Source organism: Anoplopoma fimbria, chromosome 1 (assembly GCF_027596085.1).
Source record: "Anoplopoma fimbria isolate UVic2021 breed Golden Eagle Sablefish chromosome 1, Afim_UVic_2022, whole genome shotgun sequence".
Classification (NCBI taxonomy): Eukaryota; Metazoa; Chordata; class Actinopteri; order Perciformes; family Anoplopomatidae; genus Anoplopoma; species Anoplopoma fimbria.
Genome location: NC_072449.1, coordinates 27,530,335 through 27,558,060, shown reverse-complemented (window position 1 = coordinate 27,558,060; position 27,726 = coordinate 27,530,335). Strand labels below are relative to the sequence as shown.

Sequence of the window (27,726 nt, the reverse complement as noted above, 5' to 3'; positions counted from 1 at the left end):
AGCAAACAGCAGGGTTTCCCCTAAGAAGGAGGGGTCTCAGGAGGAGGAGGAGAGGAGGAGGAGGAGGAGGAGGAGGAGGAGGAGGAAAGAACTTGAGTTGAGGAATTTGAATCCTGTTTGAAGAGGGGAGAGAGGGAATGTCTGAGGGAACCGGTGGGCAGGAGAGGAATACTCCCCCGGTTTGCTAGAAATAGATTTGGTCAAATTGATAAAGTTGAGCAAAGTTCGGAGCGCTTTTTTGTTGTTGTTGGAAGTTTAGTGTCGGGATCAACCACAACAACAGCGGAAGGAGAGAAGAGACTTTAGAGTTTTTTCTTTTACATTCTGTCTCCTAAAAAGAAAAAAAAGGAACCGAAACGATTTACTGTGTTGGATAATCACAGGAGAAACTTTTTCCCACCGCACACAACTAACTCTGGGCTGCTGAGATGCGGTGATGGAGTCCGGGGACGTTTCCAAGATGACTGCTGTTCTCCTGAAGCCCATTCTCACAGGAGGAACCATGAGAGGATCTACCTTTCTGATCCTCACCGTCTTTCTCTCCGCTGTGGGCCAGGTGACCGGCGGCAGTCTGACAGGTAAAGGTGTTTTCATTTAACAAACTAACAAACTAACATGGGAAACATAGTAACGAGCAATTAGCCCAGTCAGCTTTCTCTGCTCCTAACTCATTAAACACATTTGCTTTGTGCAAACCACAGCCAAGAAGGAATTCATTGCACTCATAAAGCCTCATAAAGCCTTTTGAGACGAGTAAAAGATTAGTTTTATTGTCCCTATCGTGGTGATTAAGTGACGTTTAGAGGTGTTTTCCTCCAGAGGCTTCATGCTTTGTTTCTTTCTAGATCAGGTGCAGCATGAACACTACTTTGTTCTATTTCTGGGGAACAAACAGAATCCATACCAGTGGGTTCTTTTTTTTCCAGAACACTGTGGAATTTCGAGAGATGCATTCCAGACAGGGAAAGGGCTTAAAATAAATCCTGCTGGGAAGTGAGAGAATAACAACACTGGAAACTCAGTTCACAGGCATGTTGCAGAGCAACAAGGAGATGTTTAATAGAAAACAAGAATGTGGACGCCTTCTTGTCTAAACGCCTGCAACTATTGGTCAACTGATCAGTATGTCAACTGTGTGTAAAATAATCTTTAAAGTCATGCAGAAATGGCAGAAAATGAGTTTTTAGCCTCTGAAACATGGAGATTTCCTGCTTTTCTCTGTTTTGTATCATATTAAACTGAATATATTTTGATTTTGGACTGACCAAACAGGACATTTAAAGACATCACGTTGGACTTTGAGAACCTGGGATGGACATTTTTCCCTATTTTCTGACATTTTATAGACCAAACTATTTGTCTAAAAAAGGTGTTCTCTGCATAGATTTAAGTGTGCGGATATGTATTCAATCAGTTTGAGCTTCTTGATACTTCCAGCACCTTATTAAAGACAAAGCCAGGTGAAGCGGTGGCTTTCCTGCATAGACCAAATTATTAATTGAGAAAATAATCGGCAGATAAATCCATAATGAAAACAATGGTCACCAGCAGCCCTAGTGGTCTAACCAACCATCGCTCAGAAGTCCTGATCTGTTCTAACAATCAACTTTGCTGCTACAACCGGAGGGTTGAAAACACAGGGTCCCCACAGGGGCCTCCACCTGTCAGCTCATGTGTTTTGACCATCAAGGTCACACTGTCTCTGCGGGAGCTATACTTCTGCCCTCAGCAGATGTACGACCAGGAGGGACAGATGTTACGAGACACCGCTGAGATTTATAAGCTCAGAAGGATCCTGTCAAACAGATTTAAAAATGTTTTACCGACGTCTCAGTTCCTATTGGGATGCAAGGATGGCTGTGGCCCAGGAGTGAGAGGGGATGTGGAGGGATGAGGAGTGGGTGTGTGTGGAGGGGTGAATGCTCTGGTTTGTGAGTCAGAGAGCCGGTCTGACTCAGACTCAAGCATCGGCATGATGGATGAGGTAAAGGGGGCAAGAGCATAGGGGGTGGAGGGGGCGAGTCGGGAGGGGAGGTGGCAAAAATGTGCAGTGATGAATCGGAAGAATGGCATGAAAAGGGAGGCCAAATGAGAAAAGGGCAAAGGCCCGGCAGTGAATGGAGGGGCCCGAGTTACGTATGGCGTTAAAAAGCCAGAAAGATAAAAGGGAGGGAGCGAGGGGAGGATAAATGATCGGACTGTGTCGGGTATTTTTGGTATGTGCATGTCCACTGACATTTAACATTTTCTACGAGAGAGAGAGACAGAGAGAGAGAGAGAGAGATCATGAAAAAAAGTGTGGGACCTTGAGGGAATTCGGGGGACAAAAGGGAGGAGATGGAGTAGTGAATCACAAATGAATCTCTGGAGATGGGCCACACACACACACACACACACACACACACACACGCACACACACACACACACACACACACACACACACACACACTGAGAGAGTTTAACCAGGGCCTGCTCTCTCTAGCGTCCACCTCTGCCTTCTCATAAATAGGTTTTACAAGCTTATTATGATATGAATGCAGCTCTCAGAGACAAAGAAAGAAAGTAGGGCTGCTTTTGTTCAACATGGCACCGAGACAAAAAACAAAAACAAAGTCAGGGCCATGCTGATTCATGAAAGGGCTCGGTCAAGCTTAAAAATAAAGGGAGGAATGACTTTTAACGCCAAAAAAGCACACAGAGGCGGAGGGGCGGTGAGGCAGAGACTCTGCGGGGCCCCTTCATTTATCGCCCAGAAGGAGCTTATTGAACGCTGTGTGAGTGGATTACATGCACATTTACAGAATGGAGGGTGCGTTCTCCTCAGGAGAAAAACGAATGCTGCCAAAGTGTGCTGTTTACGTTACAGGTCTGTTTTCAGCGGCTGAATTATGTGTGTGTGTGTGCATGAGATGGGTTGCAGCGGAGTCCTCTTGGGGGGGTCAGAGGTCGAAGGTCGGCCATGAAACAGACTAGGAGGGCGGGTTGACAAGCTTGAGAAAAATCTTCACGGGCGTTCCTCGGTGAAACAAGAGTGATTTATTCTCCTCCTAAAATACAAAAGTTCAAGTTTGCACATTCTCCTATTATTTCATCAAGACGAGGAGGAGTTAAGGAGAGCCTTGGCGTGCTCTGTGGACGCTTAGCATTTTTATTTGGTGCCGTAGCGGAAAGATTCCTGCAGGAGAGATTTATGCCCATGTGTCCTTGCCAACGTAGTGTTTTAGATCAAGTCTTCAGCATGCATGCCTGGCCCTCAGCTTCATCAGGAATGCCTCTCGTTTCTGTTTAATGTCTTAAAGTTAAGAAAAAGCAGAGCCACGATCCTCTCTTCATCAGCCGACGACCTGCGGGCCCATCTTTGCGGTGGGAGAGAAACCGTGAATACGTTCAGTGTTTGTGTTGAGCTCTCTGTGCTCCGACACAGAGCAGCCGTCCTCTAACAAGGAGCCTTTGTCCCAGTATCAGCTCTGTCCTCCCCAGGTCAGCCCCTCTGTTAGCGGGCACAAGGGGACCGGACTGGGGGATAAACTCACCTGTCTGTAATCACCTGTTATCAAGTCAAACCTGTCCACCATCAATTAACGTTGACGTTTTTAGTGGAGAGGAGATCAGTTGGTTAATTGCTGAGTCAACAACAACTTTGGTAGTTGATTAAGCCCAAAGACGTTAATTAAACCAAAAATGGGATGGTTACAGCTTCTCAAATGTCAAGTTTTGCTTTTTCTCTGTGTTTTATGTCATTATAAATTGAACAATTTTGGAAAAAAATAACTTTTGATCTGATTTATTTGATTTGACTGTGTTTTTAAAAAAATTTGTTTTCTTTTACTTAATACAGGAAAATACATAAAACCACTCAATATGCCACTTAAATGCAAAAGATTTTGAGTACTTGACCTTCCAAAGTCAAATTAAATGTCATTTATATGTGAGCCAGCATAACCTCAGATCTAACAGCATAGATTTTTTTCTGAAAAATAAATTTATATGCATTTTATTTCCCGCACATGAAGACATAAATAAATATATCGACCCCACCCCGGTCACCCTTGTCTCAGACAATCTCCCCAAAAATAAAATAGATAATAACAGCAATAATTAAATGACTTTAGCCGTAATTTGGAACACCAAGGAAATAAATATTCTAAAGAAAAAATACTACTACTTATAATACAAATAAATAAATATGTATACATATATATATAAATCAAAATAAGTTATAATGTATATAAGAGGCATATTACATGGTTGCCATTTAAAATAAGAACAACAGAAAAAAAGCTGTCCGTTCTTTTAAAATAAGGCATTTTTTTGGGCCGTTGCTACCATGTGTACTATGTATGTAAGGTTTATTGCAACAACTGACAGAAACAAGTTTTTATCTGTCCTTTTAAAATGACCTCTTATCCTCATTCCTCTCTTTCTCTCTTAATCAAAGATCTGGAGTTTCAGCGGAGCCCCAACACCATCATCTCTTCGCTGGGCAAACCTGTCACAATGCACTGCACCCTGAAGGGCACGGGGGCGAGGAGGAGGACCCCCCCGACGTGCTCTGGCTGAGAGACGGTGTGCCGCTCCTGTACGCCGACACCAACCAGTTCCAAGTCCACACCGGCGGCAACAGCTGGTCGATCATGAGCACGCTCAGGTAGACGGCAGGTTTTCTGCTTTTGTCATGAGATTCAAAAGATGAAGGTTTATCTGTCTGTAAAGGAAGCCACACCTGGCCTAAAAATGTCCCTGGTGCCTCTGCTGTGATTGGATTTATTTCCTGTTCCTCCACCTTGTCCTTTCACCTTGCTTAACCATTACTGCTGAATTACGTCACCACGTTGACTTCCAGTAGCAGTTTGAAATTAAGTCTGAAAGAAATGATATAACCCGAGCAAAATCCTATATTTAATCCTGGCATGATTGAGCTGGAAAATTTGGAACCAAAGCAATCAGGGTCTGACCGTCTTTCTGCCTCTTATCACCCAGTTTTTTTTATCAGTTTGGTTTATCATTGCTTTATCTTTTTTGAAACCTACTAAATCATAACTTGGTATGCACACAACAGGATTGAGAAGGTCCAGCTTCCTGACATGGGCGCCTATCGATGTGCTGTTCTGTCAGAAAGCCACAAGACCATGTCTGAGGAGGGGAGCATTCAGCTGGAGGGTGAGTTCATCTACAGCTCTCTGGCGTACACAGAGAAGGCTACAAAAATAAGCACTACGGTTCTATTTGGAACGAGTCGAGATCCTGATTCAGCGATTTCTCTCTCAGGCCTTCCTCATTTCTCCGTGGAGCCTCAGCACATGTCTATAGTGGCCAACCTATCCCTGAGCCTGAGCTGTGTGGCCCACGGGCCTCCAGAGCCGGTGAGAGTCATCTGGCTGCAGGACGGAGCTCCTCTCAACTCCCTGACGGACCCGGTGGCTCTGTCGCCCTCCACGCTCAACCTCACAGGTACCGTCTGTCGCCCTCTATTAGCCGAGCAGTCAAGGCCACATGCACACAGCTTTTGGTCACACCCATTAAAATACGCACCTTCTCATTCAACTACTTTGAAGAATCTAAAATATAAAACATATTCTGGTTTGTTGAGCATTTGTTTGTTTACCACATAATTCCATATGTGTTCCTTCATAGTTTGGATGTCTTCAATATTAATCTACAATGTAGAAAAAAATCTAAATAAAGAAAAACCATTGAATGAGAAGGTGTGTCCAAACTTTTGACTGGTACTTTATGTCTCAATACGGCGAAAGCTTAGCGCTTACAGCTTAGTGCAAACTGCGACAAAACTTTGTTAACCTGAGGGGGAACCGGAGGGAGGGTGCTACCTTTCTGTTGCTGTTGGTCATAAGCAGAGCTGCAGCCGTTAGCTAGCCAGTGGGACTTGGAGGATCCAAAAGATGTTAGCTTACGTTTTTTGGCATTTTTGCTCAATTAAAGAGTTAAACAATTAATTGATAATGAAAATTATTGATGATGACTCAATTAATCCACAGCTCATTTCGGCACTACATTAGTCCAGTAAGACGTTGCTGTAAGCAGATTGTAGAAGAGTTTTAAAACAACTAGAAACAAAAGACAATTTCAAAATGATCGGTTTTAATTGATTCTATTTAAACTGATTATAATGTACTGCTTCAAAAGCTACACAGCAACTGTCCTCTACAGTTTCAAAGGCTTCCAAATCCCCCCCTCTGTGGTTTAAACAAAACCACCAATATAACCACCCTCCCCAGAGAAAGCCGGTTGGCGGGCACGATGCCAGCAGATCCATTTGGGGGGGAAGTGCCTTGTGGTCATGTGGTTGATGGGTAAAGGCAGAGCAGCGGGCACAAGAGGGCCTACTGGAAGGAGATAAAAAGATCGGCAGTAGGAGATAAAAGACAGAAGCTTGAATGCAAACCACAGCTGCCTGCCAGATAGCTGGTCTGTGTTAAGTCCAGTGGTAGGAGGACAGGAAGAGCAGGCTGAGTCAGACCGAGGGAGGGAGGAGCAGGGGCAGCGCTCGGTGAAGGATCTGGTTTGACTCATCTGAGCAGGCATGTTGGTGCTGACCAGGGCCCGTTTGACGGTAACCCAAACTCACATCTCTGGAATGGACAGTGGCTCTGGCTGCCCACAGGTCCAAAGACAAATACTCTTATGATACTGTTGGCCCGGTAAAGAGAAACGGCACAACTAACATTCCAAGCCTTAAGAAAATCAAAGGCAACACTTCTCCCTTTAAGTCTTAAGTTAGTTTCCATCCACATCTGATGGACAGTGTAGCAACCAGAGCTATTTGTGTGCCTTTGTCCATCAGCCTTAGGACAGAAAACACTTAAACAACTGAAAGTGTACAATAACATATTTGGTTTCAGGTCCTAGCGAAGCACCAATTAATTGGCATTTGGGTCAGGGTGACGGATGTGGAACAGATATCAAAATTCACTAGTTTGTGCCTAAAAAATATTTCAGCTGCTTGTTTAGGATTACTGTATTGACCTATTATTGGGGGACTATGAATAAAAAGTCCTGTAATGTTATAGTCGCTAAAGCTAGCAAGAAAGTCACCAAGTCGGCAACACTGAGCGTCCCTTCAGGCCTCCCTCCAAAGCCCATCTCCCCCAAAATTGACATAATGATAATTATAATGATGGATTTCAACAAATCTAACAAAAACAACTTCTAAAATACATTACCCACCCTAGCTTTAATAATGAAAAACTATATGAGTTGCCGCCGTTCATCCAATAAATTGGAATACATTTACAAAACAATGATATGCTCAGTGTGTCACAGTCCTAATACTCTCTGACAGGATCGCACTTGTCAGCCAAGATAAAAGAAGCACCAGGACTGTCCTCCTGTCGTCCCCAGCTGACATTAACACCGTTGGTCAATGCTGTGATGCTCATCAGCTCAGGAGTTCTTCCTAGTGACCAATTATGACATATCAGCTGGTCGGGGGATGTTGTGTTGCGGTTTGCTGATGGGGAAGGAAAAGAGACAGAAGGGCGAGTGGCGCAATCTCGAGATGGCCCGATGACCACTTCATTCTCCCACACGGCCAGCGGTCATCCCTCACCCCTGCCTCCCTCCTTTTCCTCTCTCACACTCCCCCCCTCTTCACCCAGCGAGGATCGTACCCCCTGTTCTTTTTCCGGCCGAAGCACAATGGAGGCATGGTGCCGTCAGCACAGAGCGACACACACTGCTCGGTTCTGTGCGAGGCTCAGTTCGTGGCTGATTGACAATGTCGGGGTGTTAGATAACCAGTGGTAAAAAACTTCAATGTCACATGTTTCAGTCTGTGAGTCTGTGTTGTGTTGTGGAAGCGTTCGAGTGTGTGAGCAGGCTGTGAGTCACTTTGTGAGAGGACTCATTCACTGTTGAATGTCAGAGTGTGTGTGTGTGTGTGTGTGTGTGTGTGTGTGTGTGTGTGTGTGTGTGTGTGTGTGTGTGTGTGTGTGTGTGTGTGTGTGTGTGTGTGTGTGTGTGTGTGTGTCACAGTGAGTTTGGCCCCCTTCAGAGGGGCCCCAGCCTCATGGAGGCAGCAGCTCAGCCTTTTTACACCTGGACCCTCAACACGATCGCTTTCTTTGTTCTCAAAAGCACACGGCGAGAAATAACACACTGCAAGCGTCGAGAACCACAATCATGCAGTCTTAAGTTTAAGAGGAAGTCGAGGCCTTTTGATATGAAGTTAAGTTCCACATTCTCAGATGTTGTGCAAAACTGGTTTAAGAAGACAGTCTTCAAACTGAAAGCGATTTCTAATTCTGCATTTTGTAGATGTCAGATTATAACTAACAATGTTCTGACATTATTTAAGAGAAGGAAAAAATCTAAATTGTGTTGAAACAACAGTTATATGTAACCCAGACAAAACCTTTTCAACCAGTTTTAGCCCAGACATCTTTTGATCTGCAAATCACCAAATCAGTGTTACCTTGCATACATGATGTATCTTCTACGTCAGTGTCGAGACAACATATCTGGATTTAGATAAAGAATGTAGCAGTGAAAATGTGTACGGATCAGCTTTGCAATAAAGCTACAGTAGATAATCTATAGATCTATTAGAAACTCTTTAAATCCCAACAGATATCAATAAATCCAATGCTCTGAGAAAATAAAGAAAACATCCTGTATCGGTGCTGTTGCTGGACTGTGATAATCTTGTTGAATCACATGTTTTATAGAAACTTCACAGGACAAATCTCTTCCTTTTAATGACCGCGAATAGTCCGATTTTGACAAAAGGCCAGATTTGATGTGTTTATTGTGCAGGCCAAAATCTCAAACATGCACTTTCACTTCCACAAACTCACACTGACGCCTGGAACTAACCACAACACTGTTGACAGATAAGTTTACCATAATTTATGGAAAACCATCACCCTCACATTATTCTCACTCCAGTCTGAACTGTCACACCCTTTCTCACGCCGACATTATGTGCAACTCAGCATGCTGAGCAAGGTCTCTCCCCCGATTCACAGTTGCATGTCTCGGTCTTTTCTGTCCAGGTTTGAACCGGACCAGCACTTTTTCCTGTGAGGCCCACAACCGCAAAGGAGTGGCCACCTCTGGATCTGGTACCATCACTGGTAGGTGTCAACAAGCACTCGTGTCCCCCCCTTCATTCTAGTTTAAACCATGTTGTGGTTATTTCTTTATTCATGTCTCTTTGTGTCTGTCTTTAGTCCTCCCGTCCCAGCCTCAGAACCTGAGAGCCGTGGAGATCACTCCGACCAGTCTCCGTTTAGCGTGGCAGCCCGCTTTTGGAGGCGACTACCCGATAATCCGCTGCTCTGTCCAGGTGAGATGAACGTGAGAGAAGGAGAATACCACAACTAGCTGAGAAAACCAGTCAGTGCCGACGGTCTGACCTGTATGTTAAACAAACACATCACTCCCCCCCATATTTGCGGGACTTTCTACCTTTTGCAGGCCCTATTTTTTTAAAGAAAAGAGGAGCTTGCTTTTCTTTTCTTCTCTTAACTCATCCTCTACCCCTCCCTGCTTCATTCATATACCGGTGGATCAGGTTTCGCTTCTGGGAGAGTGGCCTCCTGGACTAATCTTGTGTAGCACCACTCCCTCTCTCTCTCTCTCTCTCTCTATCTCTCTCTCTCTGCCACTCTCCTGCTCTGCGGCCACTGCAGCTCGTAGCTGAGAGAGAGGGGGGGTGGACATTTTCTCCTGGAGAAGGGAGCAGTGCAACAGCAACACCCCTAAACGTCTGGTTCTAATAAAGCTGCCCCTCAAACCTCTCTCGCTGTTCTTGCTGCCCCCCTCCCCTCACCCGCACGGGGGGAACAAGGCGAGGGGCCGGCTTCAGCAGAAACGGGGCAAAAAATCTGAATTTAACAGTTCATTGTGTGGCCAAAGAGAAATGTGGAAAAAGGCTACAGAGCAGAGAGATGTTACTGTGCTTCACAAAAGGAGGCATAAAAGGAAAGTCAGTTGAAGGACACAGGGGAAGCACAGTGACAGCAGGTATTGTGGGATGAGCCATTCAAAGGGAATGCAGGCCAAAGTGTGACTCAGAGCTGAGCCGCACAATGAGATTAACACACTTGTTTGCAGGCGGGACGGTGATTCATCGAGTCAGGAATGACTCGCTCTCTCGTACACACATTCTCACAGCATTCATTCATACAACTTAATATTCCTCGGGACGTCACGCCGTCAAACTCACGCCATGAGGAAAAACTCTCCCATCCAGCTGCCCCTGAACACTCATGTTGTTTTCAGAAGACATTGTCAAAGCAGAGCACCTGCTGAACACATACACATACCTAATCTGTTAGTGTGTCTGTTATTGACCTGTTTTCAGCTCTTACTGTAAAGCCCACCCTGTGAAGTGCAGCCAGGAGCCTGCAGGAGCCACAATAATGCTCCAGACGGGACACTTTAATGTGGTTTTAAAGATTGTTGCAATGTAGGATTCCCCCCCCCCCCTTGCTTTTGTGTTCCTCTTTAAACGTGTTTACCACAGTGAGTTTGCAGAGACAGCAGGTTTCTGCCTGGGATTTTTAGCCAGTGGGTTCTGCTTTCATTTCACCTCACTGAGACTGGCTCACGTTCGACACAGACATGAGGCAGATTTTGACACCTTTTCTGGCAATTAACACTCAGTGACCATCCCCCACCATCCTTAAGCACGGACTCCAACATCCAATATTTCTCCCACAGTTCCTCCAGTTACTGTGCATATAAAGGAGAAATGAAACTAGAAAAACAACTTTAAAAAATTGTTGTGATTACAGAAACAGGAATTACATTTTTTCTTTATTCTATAAACTTAAATAAATTAGACCTATCATGAAGAACTCCCTTTCACAGTGCTTATGCACATATATTTGGGTATCTGGAGTGGCTTCCAACTTGTGAAACAAGATGACCCATATGTGTTTTCTGAACATTAAAGCATGATAACATGTTCTAAGGCCATGTCCACATTAACCCGTTTTCAAATGGGGGGTTTTAAAACAGTCCACACATGCGTTTCAGCATCGTTTTCGAAATGATTTGCGTACAGACTGAAAACGAATATCACATGACTATTCACGTACACTGGGCATGCGCGTGCCGGTGTAAACAGCAAGTACATTGTTTGGTTGGTTACAGATAATACGATTACACTACTCTTGATACTCGTCGTGCTTGATACTTAAGAACTTCCTCTAAAATCTCCCTCCATAAACTCAAACAGACACATTTCGTGGAAGTTTTTAGAAGTGTTATTTTTCAAGCTTAATTACAACACTGCGCTGTCTCCCACACAGACAGCAAATCTACTTTAAAATGAACAGTTATTAAACGAAGTTTACTAGATTATGGGTCCATACATTTGTCAACTAAAGTTTCTCACTCGTTTCCTCTCGGTTTCGTTCGTTGGTTATTTGTGAAGTTCACAATAGTTGTGGAGAAGAAAATAAGCATTAATTAGAAATGGAAAGTCATCATGGGTATGTCATCGTTTTCGGACTGCTTCGTTTTCTGCCATCCACACTATCAGGAAAACGCGGCGTTTTCAAACTTATTCGTCCTCGGGAGCTCCCGAGTTCGAAAAGATGGTATTGATCCTTCCCATTAGATCCATCACAACAAATTATTCTACATGTCGTGGCACTACTTAATACTATGAATGTGTTGGAGGCTATTTATCCACCAGTCCTCTACTGGATTTGCCATTGCCTATTGGCTTTAGATCTGTTGGCACAGAGAGAACAGCGTCCTCTGTTTGTGCCATAAAGCAATGACACAGATCCCATTCATAATCTGGCCACACAATCTGAAATATTTTGTAGAGGCTGCCCATCTCGTTAGCAGTACATTTTATATGAATCTGTCAGTGCAGTGAAAAAAAAAAAGATTAAACAATGTAACAAATTTATGTTTGTTATCTAAATGTTCCAGGCCAAACATTCGGGAGAGTCCTCCGCAGCAGGCCTAGATAAGATGATCCACAACCAGAATGTGAACGTCCCACCGGCCACACACCTCATCGGGGAGCTGGAGCCCCACAGCCTCTACGCCGTCAGGGTGGCCTGCCACAGCAGCCAGGGCCCGTCTGACTGGTCGCCCTGGGTGGAGCTACACACCAAAGAAGGAGGTGAGGCCTCCGGCTGACTGAGGAGATGTTTGTTTTCACCCTGGAAGTGTGTGTGTGTCGGGTCACTACCTCTGAAGTGAGTCCAGGTCAAGGCTGTGCTATCTGGCTACTGATTGAGTCCAAGTCTCCTCCCACTGCTGCTGTGTACTGTAACCAGTGCAAGACACATGCTACGCTGCAGCTAGCAGGCACCACTGAGCCGCTTTTAAGGGTGTTTTGGACTGTGCCAAGGATAATTTAAACTAAGTATTATGCATCCTTTATAAGTAGTATGTACCATTAGGATGAAACTGTAATGTGTGTTCTGCTAAAATGCCAGGCCTTACAGAGTGGGAATTACCAAGAAGAAAAACTTAGTCTCTAGTGTTCATTGGCAAATTGTTCATTTGAGCATTTCAAAGCTGTGTTAGTGTATTTTACATTCCTAAGACAAGTACCTTAAGATGCCTGTTGCTTTCTAATTGTTTCCTGATTTTACTAGGCCAAAATTGTGAAAGTCTAAATTTAAGGGTAACTTCTGTAGCTTTCAACCTGGACCCTTTTATTCCATGTATTTTTTAGTGTAAGTGACGAATGGAGACAACAATTTTTGAAATTGGTCCAGTATTGCAGACGGCAGCGTACTCGTATCATGAAACGTGCTACAATGTAATCGTTCGGGGCAACTCCTCACCGTCAATGCGACCGTCCACTCAGTCAGTGGCAAAAACAAACACTTTTAGTGGATGTACATTGACGATGGGGATTTGCCCCAGTGATTAAATTACAAAAATGTATCCCCATTAGTCAAAAAATCCAGTCCAGGTTGAAAGATCTGAAGTTACCTTTTAAGTTTCAAGTCTACAGATGAGACAGTGATATCCCCAAAAGGATACCCTTAATTCACATGGACACTCAATTTTCTAACATTTTCTTCTGAGCTTGTTTTGAGGTGAATCGACTTCACTGCACTCACTTTAATTCTGTCGACTGCTTTTCAGCTCGATTCTGCAGGATAAGAGGAGTCAGAGAGTCAAGTTACAGTGCACTGTTAGTCATTATGTTCCTTCCTGTGCCTTCAATTTAAGTCTATGTTTATGAAGAATACCAGACACCAGTCACTGTACCTCTACAGGCTTTCAAATGTAAACTCTTGAGAAAGGCTGACTGTGACTGCAGGGACGGAGTAGGCGGAGACGGGTAGAGGGAGAGGGTGGACGTTAAAATGATCCTGAAAGGCCTCAGTTAGGATAGCAGCTCTCCGTCCAGACTGTACTGCTAGGCTGCCGTGTGTTTGAGTTTAAACTGAGGTGGGATTTTCCATGCCAGCTCATGCTGTCTCTATCCCTGGATGAATGGGAATGGAAACAGTGTTACACTAAGAGGAGAGATATGCCACAGGAGGGATGACGGGGGCTTTCCATCATGAAAGCTGCTCACAATCCGAAAACATTTAGCAAGTAGTGTTTCTCACTAATAGGAAAATGGAGAAGTAGCAACTCCTACTGTAAAGAAGAAGGACTAAAAGTGGTTTTGAGATACGCTGGCTGCTGTTGGCATTTTCCAGTTTCAGTTCTTTATTCAAAAAAGTTCAAGGTTTTGTTTCCGTGGAAAAAATTTATGTAACATGCCTTTTGCCCATTATATTTCATCTCCGGCAGCTCTCTCTGCACTTGTCCTAATGAGTCAGAGGATGAAAAAAAAATAAAAAGCAGAAGATAAGATTCAGCTGGTGGCCAAAGATGGTTCAGGAGGCGTTGGAGGTCAGAGGGAGTGAGAGAATGAAGGGGAGAGGTAGACCGCTCCCAGCTCAGACACATATTCCACATCTCTCTCTCTCTCTGGTTTCAAGGCTGCAGACTGTGTTTACACTCCAATAAGGCTCCGCTGTTGAACCCAAAGTATTTCTTTCTTTCGGCTCCATTTGTTTCTCATGAAGAAAATTCTTCAGATACGTGCTTCACTGTCTCTTTTAACATGTGTCATTCTGGCATTGACGTACCCATTTACTGCTCCTCCCTTAAATGATCAAGTTATTCCACTTCATTACAGCGCTTTCTTTTTTGTTCTCATACCCATCCTCTAATTCCCTCAAGTACATGGTCCTAGCATGCTTTCATTTGGTCGCAGTAGTCTTTTCCAACCTCGAATCCTACAAACAGCTCTGTGGAATTTATTTTCCTGCATCAAACAAGCAAACAAGTTTTATTTTCTGAAACCAATCTTTCATCTTCACTCCTTCGTCTCTCATTTACCCCCTTCTTTTTGACCTCAGATGACCTGTGATTTCCCTTTCCAGAGCACAAAGCTATAGGCAGTGTGGGAAAGACAAAAAAAAAAAGGGGGGGGGGGTGATGGTGGGAGAAGGCAAGGAAAGGATAGACCAGCAAGGAAACGAGGGAATGGGGGCGCTTTGAGAAAACACTCATTTAGCTATTTTCCCAAAGCTCACTATTTTCCCCGGAGGATGAGAGAACAGAGAGAGAGAGAGGGGGGGCTGGGGCTGGGAGAGGAAGCAGGACGACCTGTTTCACCCCCTAAATCGTAAAGCTGCAATGACATTATGTTTGACATATTTATTCCGTAAACAAATGTTTCCTAACATCCACAAATGCATCTATCCAAGAAACACACCAAATGAGTGGACTAAGAATGGGTGTGGTGACATTTTTAAGTAGTGTTGTTAAAGCAACTAAGGGACTGCTGATTCCCTCTACACATCTGTCTGTACCCCTAAGGTGACGCCAGAATTAATCCAGAGTTACGGGACACCAGAACTCACCGCCCCGATGGGAGTGAGTCACGGCGACATAGGACACCACACTCACGTGTCACATTTAATCTCGTTTTATACTACTGCCAGCTAAAAAAATACAAAGGACTCCATTTGTCAAAGACAGTCAACTGTCTGTTCTGCCATAAAAGTTGAAGCGAGACGTTTTTGATGACACTAACATTCGTGACTGATCTGGGAAACATGTTTTTCCCGGGTAGTGCTGAGTTTGTTTTCATTAATGGAGAACAGACTCCAGATCCCAGGGTTCTGAGTCAATGCTTTTGGCTGAGGGATGACCCTTTTCCATCCACGTGTTGACCCACGCGAAGGGACGACATGAAGCGTACAGTAAGAGAAACGATGGTTAAATGGTTATTATGCACTGCTTGTTCAATAGCTTCAAACGGTAGTCGTGAAACCATGGGTGCAGATGTTAATCACGTCTGCTGTGAACTAATTGTGGCTCAAACTTGTTTGTTTCTCAGCCTCTTGCCAAGCCCGGCCTGCTTTCATGTGGAATACAAAGGAACATGTTTTTTCTCTGTAGTTGCTGCACTCTGAACCAGCAGCACACATGTAGTTTTAGGGTTTTCTTTTTAAAACTCCCTACATTTCCCTTTTCAACAGTTTTTTTCCCTTTTATTACACAAAGTTTGACGTCAACAGTTTACATCTCTCTCGTAGTTCCATGACAAAAAAAAAAGAGAGAGGCTTTACCACAGAGAGGGCAGCGAGGGAGAAGAAAGGATTGGAAAGGGAGGGGATAGAATGGTGTTGGATGGGAGACAAAGAGGGAAGGAGAAAGGGAGAACAGGAACGAAGGGGTGGAGAAGGAGGCAGAGAGAGGGGAGATGATGGATCATAGGTGGAGGCGACGTACTCAGAGGTTGTTTTCGTTGCCGCTGGCAGGCAGAGCAGGGCCGCATGTGGAAACAATCATCCGCCAAACGCTTCCTGATAACATCATCCATATAGGCTGGGCCATGTTTCCCAAACTCACTCTGACTATGTGTACGTGTGTGTGTGTGTGTGTGTGAGCATGTATGTGTACGTGTGTGGGGGTGTGCGTTTGTGTGGGTGTCCAGCTAGTTTGTGTGACTTTGTAAGCCTGCAGAGACAAAGAGGGCCCAGACTCAAACGGCAACAAAGGAAAAAGTGCTGTTGCCTCCTCGCAAAAAAAGTTCTTGGATTTCTGAGCTGTTCAGAGCGTCAATCACACACACACACACACACACACACACACACACACACACACACACACACACACACACACACACACACACACACACACACACACACACACACACACACACACACACACACACACATTCCTCTCACTATTTCTAGCATTGCTTCAGCTAGGTTTTCTCTCCTCTGGGTGTTTCTGCTGCCAGCAGCCTTTTTTTCTTCACTCTCTGCTCCACGGAGCCAGAGAAGAAAAATTCAAAAGAGAGTAAAAAGAAGAAATAGGGATGGACAAAAGAGTGGGAACCAGTGTGAAGGAGATAGACACAGCGCCCGTCCATCCGCAGCCTCTGAACTCGGCTAGTCGACCCTTAGCTTTTACCCTATCTTGTCCTAATGAAGCTGAATTCTCCACATTCTCTGACGTCTTCTCCCTCCAGCTGTTGTAGTTGTCCACACCCTCCAGACTGCAGGCTGTCAAAACAGCACACGCCTGGTTAACCCCCAGCCCACTGGCCCCTGGCCACCGAGCCCACAGTCAAAGCACTGCCCATTCCAGTGTTTTTCGACACGTACGCCACCACGCCCTGGGAACAAAAATTAAAATCCATGAAACTGTGGGAGAAGTGAAACGCCTGACGCTGTATTTTTGTCGCTTTGTGTATCAGTGCCAGAAAACCCACCTGTGAACGTGAGTGCTGCGCTTAACGGGACGGATGTGCTGGTGACGTGGGAGGAGCCTCCGGGGAAGCTGAACGGAGAGCTCCAGGGCTACCTGGTGGAGTACAGCACGCCCGCCGCGCAGCAGGTCAGTTAGGGCATGCTCACAACTAATCGCATCATGTGAGTCTGAAAGAAACAAAGAAAATGTTTAATCTGCTTCATTCTGACCGTCTCCCTCTTATCTTTTGTTGACAGTTTATCAAGGACATCGGACTGTACACGGAGCTGTCAATCAACCTGTCCCTCCCCCTGTCCAATGTGACTTTTAGAGTGTGCGCCTATACAGGGGCGGGGCAAGGGCCCTGGACCCCCACACAGACCCTGACTCTAATTGTTCCGGGTGAGTGACGAGAAGTGTCAAAACTGCCAATGAAAATCCAAAAAAAAAGAAAAACAATTTAAGATTCCTGTTTTATTTAATTCTAATTTTTTGACAAGTAGTCTGACTTTTACTTCGGTAGTGTTTTAAAAGGAGTTTTTTTACACGGTGTAAGATTTCCTCTATATTGTGATTGAATAAACAATTTTTAGATTTACAAAACAGAATTTGTAGTTTTTATCTATCAAAATATTGACATGAGCTCTGTTTTTCTTTTTCTCTCACAGAAATGGAGGAATTTAGAGGTGAGTAACAACCAGCTTCACACATGCAAACCTTCAAAAACACTTTGTGACCTCTCAGATAACACGTAATGATACGGTGACAGAGGAAGTGAGCTCATGGTGGAGACTTCTTCTATTTCTCTTCTCTGTCACTGGGTTCCTCTGTGAGCCTGAAAGTTCCTTCCTGTGTGGATCTCAGGGAAAAAAAAGGGGAAGAAAGAGAAAAAAAGAGAAGAGAGAGAGGGACGGGAAAGGGGGGGGGACGGGTGATTTCGGAGACGCATCATAAATATTTATAACGGGCAGGAACAGTGCAGCATCTCTGTTTGCTTAGTCTAATAGAGCCAGACAGACAATTCAAACAACAAGAATGGCAGATAAAAAAAGAGTCAAGGGAAGTTGGGGGAAAGGAGTGGGGGTGTGAATTCAGAGGACAAGTCCAAAACTGTGGGTGGAGGTTGTGAGAGAAATGGCAGCGGCTTGGGGAGTGAATTCTATGTGGGACAGCAAGAAAAACAAAGTAGATGTTATGAGAGCGAGGAAAAAAAGGACGATACTTTTAGTAAATAGACACATTGTTTTCTTGGTAAATAGATATTACATACATGCCAAGCATTTGCACATGTAATAACGATGGAATAAACAAAGGAAATTAACCATTTCAAATCATACTGGCTCTGTGGGGCCCCGTAAAGTTCAGTTGATAAAATAAATCAAACATAGACCCGGTTTTCTGTCACTCTGTCATCCTAAAAAGACCAACATAACTAAACCATCATCCCTCTGTGTCCACACCCAATTCCCTTCCCCCCCCAGGTCCGTCCTCGCCCCGGCCTTTTCCTGGCACTGGTGGTATGTGGTGATGGCCATCGCCGGCGCCGTGGCCATAGCTGTGCTCATGGCTGTTTACGTTGCCAAGCTACGGCGCAAGGAGACGCGTTTTGGGTACGTACGTGGGGCTGATGCTGGCGCTCCTCCTGGGTGAAAGGGAGGGACTCAATAACTGTGCCAAACCAAAAAAAAAACTCCCTGACCCAGTTGCCTCACTTTTGCATGCATGCTGACGCATTTGGACGGAGTAGAAGACAGCTGTGTTTTACACAATCTGCCAGGAAGAGGCCTCTCATGTGTGTTTTGCCCATATCTTTATGATGCTTGTTTGTGTTTCTCAGGGAGGCATTTGAACCCATGATGGAGAGCGGGGAGCTGGTGGTCAGGTACCGCGCTCGACGCACCTACAGCCGCAGGACCACAGAAGCAACACGTGAGTTCCCCCTTACCCTGCCCGTGCATGTCACTCAGGAAGATTTATAATCCCTCCTGACTGTCCCTGAAGCAGCAGGAGAAAAGTCTCTCAGCGTGCTCCAACCTGCCTCTGTCCCCAGGATAGATAGCGATACACAAAAAGAGGTAGCATCATCTCTCACGCTCTTGGCTCGGATCTTTTTGGCACACAGTGACAGTTCTATTCTCCGCGTTTCGAGACGAGAATCGCGTTTGTTTGGTTGATCAAAGGCAGGAACTTGGACAACTAAGGGTTAATTGATTCCCTACAGCTGTGAAAACAGCCCTGGAGTGTTCAAGTCAGCTGACATACTCGACAACAACACTGCGCCCCTTATGATCTGTAAAGCCATGTTTTATCCTTTTATAATCACGTCAATTAGATGTGCAGTGAATCCATTGGTGGAGCTGTGTGCCCTCTATGACCAAGCGTGAACTGCACATTTGAATTTGGCTACATTTTAGGGTCTTTTACTGTTTGGTCAGGGAAGTTGAAATGAAGATGAAGGTGAGAGTGGCTGTGAATGAGATTTCAGATTTAAAGCAGTCGACGAGGTGTGACATGACCTGCTCTGACTGGAGGTCACGTCACCTTTTGGGAGGGGATTTAATAGTCTTGTCCAGGTGGAGTTATGACCTCCTACTGGTGGAAGACAAAAGCATGTGGTTCGCACTGGTTCGTGCGCAATCACCAGCTAGCAGCCCCCATTGAAGCCCCTGTGATTACAGACAGAGATACGTACCTGTGAACACAGCACGCAGACTCGAATTTCACACAGCTGGGTCATATTTGAGGCAGTGACACCGGCCCAGGTGTACGGGCCATATTTGTGTCATACGCAAGTCTCAGCTTGCTGCAGCCACAAAGAGGCCAGAGGGAAAGGCAAAAGAGTTATTCAGTGCGTAAAATGAGACCAACCCAAAAAAATGAAAAAGATGTGGAGATAATGTATTCTCCAAGTGAATGGAGGTGTGTGTGTGTGTGGGGGGGGCTCTCTGGGAATAATGGAACGGGTCAGATTGGGAGGGATTTGGGCGGGATTTACGCTGCTGATGTTGACCAGTGACTCCGGACACATTAAAAAAAAAAACCCTGAGGCCTCTCTTAATGGCATGCACCGGCTAATATCTGGTCACGCCAGCATGTGTTGGAACATGCCTGTGGACTGAGCACATTGTTGTTGGACGCGTGGCAGATTGATAGTGTAGCAGCAGCTGGATGAGGGATCTCTGGGGCATGTCGTTTGCCTTGTCACACACCGGCCCAGATGTGAAAACGGAGCTAACGTCTGTAACGCAGTCTGCTCGCCAACGCTGAGCTCAATGACAGCCAGCTGGTTGAAGGGAGCCAGAGATGTTTTAAACCAGCTCCAACCCTCTGACCTCAGCTCCCCAACCAGGTCCCCTGCTGGATCACATGGTCATGTGTCCCATGCCTGAAATGTAGTCTAAGATTACAGACAGACACTCTCTGCACAATTTATTTTGATTTTGATTTTGAGTTATTTTGTTTAGTTTTTGACTCTATTTCCAGCTCGGCTTAAGTTGAAGTGAATTTTTTGTTTGCAGCATTGACTCAAATCATAATACTTTTGAAAGTGATAAGACTTTTTGTAAGATATATAAATCGACCTTAAGAGTAAGAGTTTTTTTGGAACATGACTTTGTGCATTAAAGCCTAAATAATGAATTGCATTAATACAAAGCCAAGTAATGTAATGTTAGGCCTACTTTTAAAGACATTCTTCTGCAATTAAGAAAAAAATGATAAAAACTGCTGAGTTTTACAAGTAGACAGGGTGGGTATGGTTCAGTTATAGTCTTATTTCCGTTGTTATCCAGGCTGGCAGTGTTTATCAACACGTTGTTTTTGGCTTAGCGGCGTGCATTGGGGTTTTACAATCAGGTTGTTTTTCTCTCTTTTCTGCGGCGTTCATTAAACTGCTTTGGGCCTAACACACCATTAAAATTCTTCTTTTTTCCCCCTGCTCAGTGAACAGCCTGGGCATCAGCGACGAGCTGAAGCAGAAGCTCCAAGACGTGATGGTGGACAGACATAAACTAACCCTGGGAAAGACGCTGGGAGAAGGTACTGCTCTGTTCTGGTCGTTTGAGTCAGACTTATTACAAGGACAGACTGGGGTTAATATGTAACTTGGCTTAATATATTAGGGTTGGTACAAAGTCAGGTATTATCTGCCATAGCATCTATGTTGCCTTTCCACTTATCTCAAGTAATTTCCGTCTTTGTTGTTGCATCTAAACTGGGTTGTTGATTGTGTCCTTATCTCTTTCTTCAGGGGAGTTTGGCTCTGTGATGGAGGGGCTGCTGACTCAGGAGGAGGCTGCCCTCAAAGTTGCTGTGAAGACTATGAAGAGTGAGTAGACAGTGAAAGTACTCAGCAATCACCACAATGAACCCCTTCATCTGGGGAACACAGGCCAATTGATGGACATCCTCTCGGGTCAGAGATTAACAAGTGTTGGGGGCAAAGATTTCAGTTTTTTGATCAGAAAACAGACAACGACACAGCTTGTGAAGAATATTGGCAGAAGAAAACGTTGACCCCACATTGACATTGATGGAAGTGGCAAAGTAAAGACAATTGTGTAAGAACTCCAAATTTGAGACTTCTGCCAGTTTCAAGCGGGGGGGACGATGTTAAAAATAATTAGTGATAAAAAACTGCTGAAACTATTTAAATAAAATGAAATCAATTAGCCAAAACACCCTCCAAAATAAATGCATATTTCTGACCTTGGCAACTTCTTAACCTGACAGTAAGTGCAGCGAATTACACAAACCACATCGCCTTCTCTTATTTATCGTCTCCTCCCCAGTTGCCATCTGTACCCGCTCAGAGATGGAAGACTTCCTCCGCGAGGCTGCCTGCATGAAAGAGTTCGATCATCCCAATGTCATGAGGCTTCTAGGTGAGTCAGGATTCTAACCGCCATTACACTACACTGTGAACAGTCTAAAAGGGAACTGCATTCTACCAAAGAAATAGTCCCGAATCGCATTTCTGTAGATAATCGAAAGTAACAATGACACTGTCCATGGAAAGACGTGTTAAAACCCAGAAATGAAAACCATAACTATGTGCATGATTAAAAAACACTCACTTAAAGTAAGTGAGAACATGTTTATTTTTTGTAATTTGGGTGAACTGATCCTTTAAAATACAGGCTTCTTTAATTAGCTAATCTAAGACAGCTGTTTTGAGATGCTTTGTTAACTTCTATAAGCACAGGAGATGTATGTAGCCCATGTGTATAATACTGAGTCGCTGTGTTTTTACAGGTGTGTGTCTGCAGACTGTGGAGAGTGAAGGTTACCCCTCCCCTGTGGTCATCCTGCCCTATATGAAACACGGAGACCTGCACAGCTATCTGCTCTACTCAAGGCTGGGAGACTGTCCCGTGGTACGTCTGATCTCACACAATAAAAGCAATGGAAGCACAGAGTCAGCAGTGCATGCACACACACACACACACACACACACACACACACACACACACACACACACACACACACACACACACACACACATGCAGTCGCTTAATGGGTTCTGGGTTTATAAGTTCACATGAATGTCTGTCAGCAAAAAGGGATCCAAAGGTCAACAGAGACGTCAAGTTTTTGTTACAGTCCCCGAATACACCTTTTTTTTTTGGCTGCGCGTACGCTGTGAGATCATGAAAACACAAGATATGAGTCTGTCATTGCTCTCCGCAGCTTCGCTTATTAACAGATGAGATATTTTTTTGGATTCAAGAACTATTACACACACTTAGTCCCCGGGGGGAGCCGGGTTGAGAAACGCAACCCTAATCAAAACAAGATTACTACACAATGTTGAAACATCCATGAGTTTCGGCAATCATTCAAAAAACACAGCGATGCTGAGCCTTATTCTTCCCACAGGAGGAGGAGGCTGTTAGCATCTGGAGCAGGGAGCACTCGGTTCAAAGAGTGGGACTCTGGCTCCCTCTGCTGTGAGGGAAAGAAACGTCAGCTGTGTTTGTCTAAAACCATGTTCTTTCTGTGATGTCTTGCAGTACCTCCCGTCTCAAATGCTGGTAAAGTTCATGACCGATATTGCCCGAGGGATGGAGTACCTCAGCTCCAAGAACTTCATCCACAGAGACCTTGCCGCTCGCAACTGCATGTAAGCACAACCTCCCTAGCTTCCACTTTTCACTCTCTCGGTTCCTGTATGTATATTACTTAATACATAACTGATTAAACAGAAGTAAAAGTAGACTGTGCTTAAAGCAACATTTTGGGACAGCGGAAGCCCCAAAAGAAGCCATGACACTTTTGCATGTACTCCTTTATTTTTCCAAACAATGCGGCACTGTAACACTGTGGTTTCTCCGCCTCAGGCTGAACGAGAACATGAACGTCTGCGTGGCCGACTTTGGCCTCTCCAAGAAGATCTACAACGGAGACTACTACAGGCAGGGCCGGATCTCAAAGATGCCCGTCAAATGGATCGCCATTGAAAGCTTGGCCGATCGCGTCTACACCACCAAGAGCGACGTGGTGAGTTCACCGGATGTGTGTTTGTGTGTAGATCCCTTGTGGAAACATGAAAAAAATCTATTGAACGCTGTGTTGACCTCCCATCTGGGGACCGGTCCCCACAAGGTTAATCATTTATAGAAACATCTTAAGGCCATGATCAGACAGAGAGCGTTGTGTAGTTTGAAAGAGTCAGAGTCTGACAGAGCGATTGTTGTTTGTCTGCTGCGTCTTATTTTTTTTATAGCTGCTAACGAATCACTGAATTAGTGCTAGTGTTAGCTAACAACAAACCATGAGCTGTACGCTACCTAAAATAAGTTTAATTCAATGAAAACAACTTGGCTAAAATCTCAACTTAAGCACTAAATTGCCTCCAGGCCTGCTGGTTTGTGTTCATATCATTGTAACATCATTTTTTAAAATCATATAGATCTGGGTATCCAGCAAAATCACCACAATGACAAAAAATGCTAATGACTTTAGACTTTTTCAACTCGATGCGTTCAAGGCGCTCCTAAGAAAACGCGGGGTTCTCAGCAACGCAAAAGCAGTGAGCAAGATGCGTAACTCTCATTTAAAACAATTCCATAAAGCCGCCTCAGGCTGCTAATATGAAGGATAATTATTTACTCTACAGGTCATCTGTACGCTCAATGCTTCCTAATCAATCACTATTTCACCAATACATAAATGATTACATTACTTTAAGCCAAAGGTTTGGAGCTTCAAGGAGAGTGACAGCACCCACTGTATTTTATACATATTTGAGTGTTTCAAACATACTGAGCATTTCTGTGCATGTTTTTTTCCCTGACTGATAAAACTGATATCTATTGGCATAGTTCTCTGTCAAGGACGAAAGTACTGTACAAACCTTTCCTAGCCACCTTTATGTCATGTCTAGAGGGGCTGCGTGTTATACAAAGTAGATGTTAGGTGACTATTGCTTTGAGGTTACTGTAATGTTAAAGGGTGAGTGAGGCATGAAGCTGTTATAGTAAAGTTTACCCTTCAGGAAACCAATGCAAAGTTACAAAAACAGTAGATTTTGTGTGGCAAGGTGTGTAAAAGCTAAAGGTAATTCAGACCTCTTTAACCCTTTCCCCTCTCTCTTCACCATCCCTCAGTGGTCATTTGGAGTCACCATGTGGGAGATCGCCACACGGGGCCAGACTCCGTACCCCGGAGTGGAAAACAGCGAGATTTATGATTACTTGAGACAAGGCAACCGTCTCAAACAGCCTCCTGATTGTCTGGACAACATGTGAGTGTCGGCTCCTTCACCCTCACATTCCTCACAAGACGCCCTCTGATAGCTGCCAGCTGATAATGAAGTAGTCTTAGAGATCTTTTGCCTTCTGATTAGAAATACCTTTTTAAACCAGTCAAGGCTAACAGCAGTCTAAAGTCTATCTGCTTTTCATGGAGCTCTGATGAGGCTTTGACTTTCTATGTTTCTTAAAGATTCTTAGATAAACACTTAAACGTTTACTGAACCATTTTGTTCAGATATAGACTATTCCTCATAATAAGCTTGAGACTGGTATTTTAATGGTTTTGTTAAATCATATTTTGAAATTAATTTCACCTTTAGTTGTTAAACAGCCCTTTGAAAAAGCAGCTCTTTGCTCGATTTTTTTCAACTTTTATGGTGTCTTGTGATTTATTGGTAATATTCCACAGAAGGGAATATATATTTTGGTGTTAATGAAAGGGAAAATTCAGATCATTTTTAAAAGCCGACGAGTCCATACCAATTCATTTTTTAATTTAGTAAAAAGCATGAAAATATAAAGTAGTTCAAATGGTAGAGAAATAAATTATATTGCAGGACTCGAGGTATATTATTTAACAATAAATAGTAATATATTATACGGAAGTTTCTGAGTAAAAAAAACAAATGATTAACTATAATCTTTGCCGTCTTGTCCAAACAAATTATATACAAAATGTGTCACAGTTTAATTCTTAGAAAAATATGAGGCAACGACTGGACCCACACAAAGTGTTAATGGTTCTCACGTGTTTTAATATAGAGTTAACATTTCCTCCTCCTCTCCAGCTACTCCCTGATGTTCTCCTGCTGGCTGCTGAGCCCAAAGGACCGTCCCTCATTCGAGAACATGCACTGCGAGCTTGAAAAGGCCCTTGACGATCTGCCGGACACCCAGGACCCTGACGAGATCCTGTACGTCAACATGGACGAGTCCTCCATGGAGCTAGGGGCCGTCGGGGGCCGTGACCCCATCGGAGGGCCGTCCCCTCTCTGCCTGAAGGGCCTGGACTCCGTGACCACCGCGGAGGTCCACCAGCCCAACCGCTACGTCCTCTGTCCCCAGCACGAGACCAACAGAGCCCTCTCAGACTCCCTGGAGAGCCTGGACATGCCGGTGTCGTCCTCCACAGCCACGCTGCCTCTACAACCATCCTGCCGCTCCTCTCCCAACCCCACCCCAGCCCCCACCCCGACTGTGGAGCTGCTGGAGGACAGGGAAGCGTCAAGGAAAGTGCCCTGGTAGTGACGGCTCCACTCTTTAAACATGACTCTCACTGCCAAAGTGTGCAGTCTTTTAACCCCAGTCCAAGAATCGAGATCCAGCCTCTTGCTACTGACTGTAAGAAACCCTAAGGAGCCCCGACAGACAGATTTTTGCACAAATGCACACACAGCCAATGGCATTCCAAGGAAGTGAAGGATCGGGATTATTTCCTCTCTCTTCTGAAACGAGCACATTTCCAAGTGGGTGTGAAAGTAAGTTACAGTGGGTGATCAAGTTTAGAAAACACGTTGTTGCCCACGAACACTGCAGCACAATCAGAGAAATGCATTCCCAGTCGCCATAGCAATAAAAGACGGATCTGCACAACTACCTGAATACAGCAGATCGATCTCCTCCATGTGATTAAGCTACAAAGTCTCTGTGAAACCAGCTCCAACACTGCCAGGCTGAATCCACAACCAAACACACTCAGAGGCCTGAATGCTAACGCAGAGGACTCACACCAGCCGAGGAAAGTCTTCCTCTGAGGGAGAACCCTCACCTGTCGGAAACCCTGTATCTGTATAACTCAAAAGCAAAAATGACTGGAGGACTGGCAGTAAAGACAGGAAGAAACATCAGAGTCCCTTTTCAGTGAAGGCGTCTCAAAGGTTATATATATTTTTATGAAGGACAGTAAGAAGAGTTTAGCGACAGAAATCCCTCAACTGAAGTTCACCAAACCTGAAGTTAGAAGACTTTTTCCCCATAGCAGCAACACAATATGAATTAAATTGATATCTTTTTTTAAAATAAGTAATTAAGAATCCAAAATTTACAAAGATAATACCGTTCCACTGCAGGCTTTAGAGACATTTCGTTTGAAGCAGTTTTAAATGAGTAGTCTACCATCCACAGTAGTTTGTATGATAGCCGCATGTAGCACACTAGGTCCTACTGCTAGTAGTGCGTTAAGCACAATGAGCCGTTTAAAGTTCTCACAAGGCTCTCGTCACGAGCAGGAGAGACGCCTGTGAAAGTCCGGATTCAACCAGTCTATACATGTTTTGTCTCAGGAACTCAGGAACCTGAGACTTTGCTCAACGGGGACAGAGGTACTGGTCAAAAGAAGAACTACGGTACTGTTCAAACAAATAAGAGACAGAGGTACTGGTGAAACAAAGAGAGACAGAGGTACTGGTCAAATAAAGAGGGTACAACAATCAGAGGCAGGTGGATGGACTGATGGATAGTACGGACATGACGGAGTAACCCAAGGCAAACGGCAGGATAAGCTCCTCCCCTTTGCTTTTGGCAGAAAGCACAGTGTTATTACACATTTTGTAATTTTTTTTATGCTGATTTTTGTATTTCTACAACTTTGCACTAATGTCTTTTATATCATTGTATGTTTGTTTATAATTTGTATATCCTTCATGCTTTTTTCATTGTATGTTATAAATACTTTCCTTGTTCAGTCGTCCTGCAGACGCCTCTCATGAAATCAGTTCACAGATAACAACTTGCATATTCATAAAGGAAAGAAGTGAAAGCATTGCGGGGCGTCCAGTTCACCGTAAGCGAGCCTGGAGGCTGGGGAACGTGAGGAACCTCACCACCTGACATCATCCTGGCTTTCTCTTTTATTCCGGGCTGTTTTCCTTTGTCGAGGTTTATCACTGTAAATAAAAGTCTGGCACCAGCAGAGTCGAGGAGGAGTGAGAAAGCAGCACCGAGCGTGTCCTGCTTTAAGTTTCACTAGCTGCCACTTTGCATCATGCATGCACTTATTTTTATATATATATGTACATATATATCTTTGCTTTAGTTCATCATTTTGTCATTGAAATGGACCATATTCCAACACACAATTTTGGGAGATCATTTACTCCAAATGAGTGCTGTGTTTCTCAGATGTATGCATCAAAAGGTACATATATATATATATATATATATATATATATATATATATATATATATATATATATATATATATATACATATATATATATATATATATATATATATATATATATATGTATATATGAACCAGTATACG

At 44.2% G+C, this 27,726-nt stretch overlaps 1 protein-coding gene across 1 annotated transcript; it reads left to right on the top strand.

Annotated features, from left to right (window-relative positions):
* The first annotated feature begins 152 nt into the window (after positions 1-152).
* Positions 153-27,667, top strand: LOC129092743 (tyrosine-protein kinase receptor UFO-like). The gene is given in 21 exon segments (XM_054600763.1): positions 153-578; positions 4,439-4,516; positions 4,519-4,648; positions 5,060-5,160; positions 5,269-5,451; positions 9,012-9,092; positions 9,189-9,304; positions 11,911-12,106; positions 16,715-16,854; positions 16,965-17,109; positions 17,376-17,397; positions 18,189-18,317; positions 18,545-18,636; positions 20,650-20,745; positions 20,957-21,034; positions 21,498-21,590; positions 21,961-22,082; positions 22,719-22,828; positions 23,046-23,205; positions 24,315-24,451; positions 25,250-27,667. Coding segments are annotated over 21 exon segments (2,808 nt in total). The 5' UTR covers positions 153-436; the 3' UTR covers positions 25,707-27,667.
* Positions 27,668-27,726: the final 59 nt, after the last annotated feature.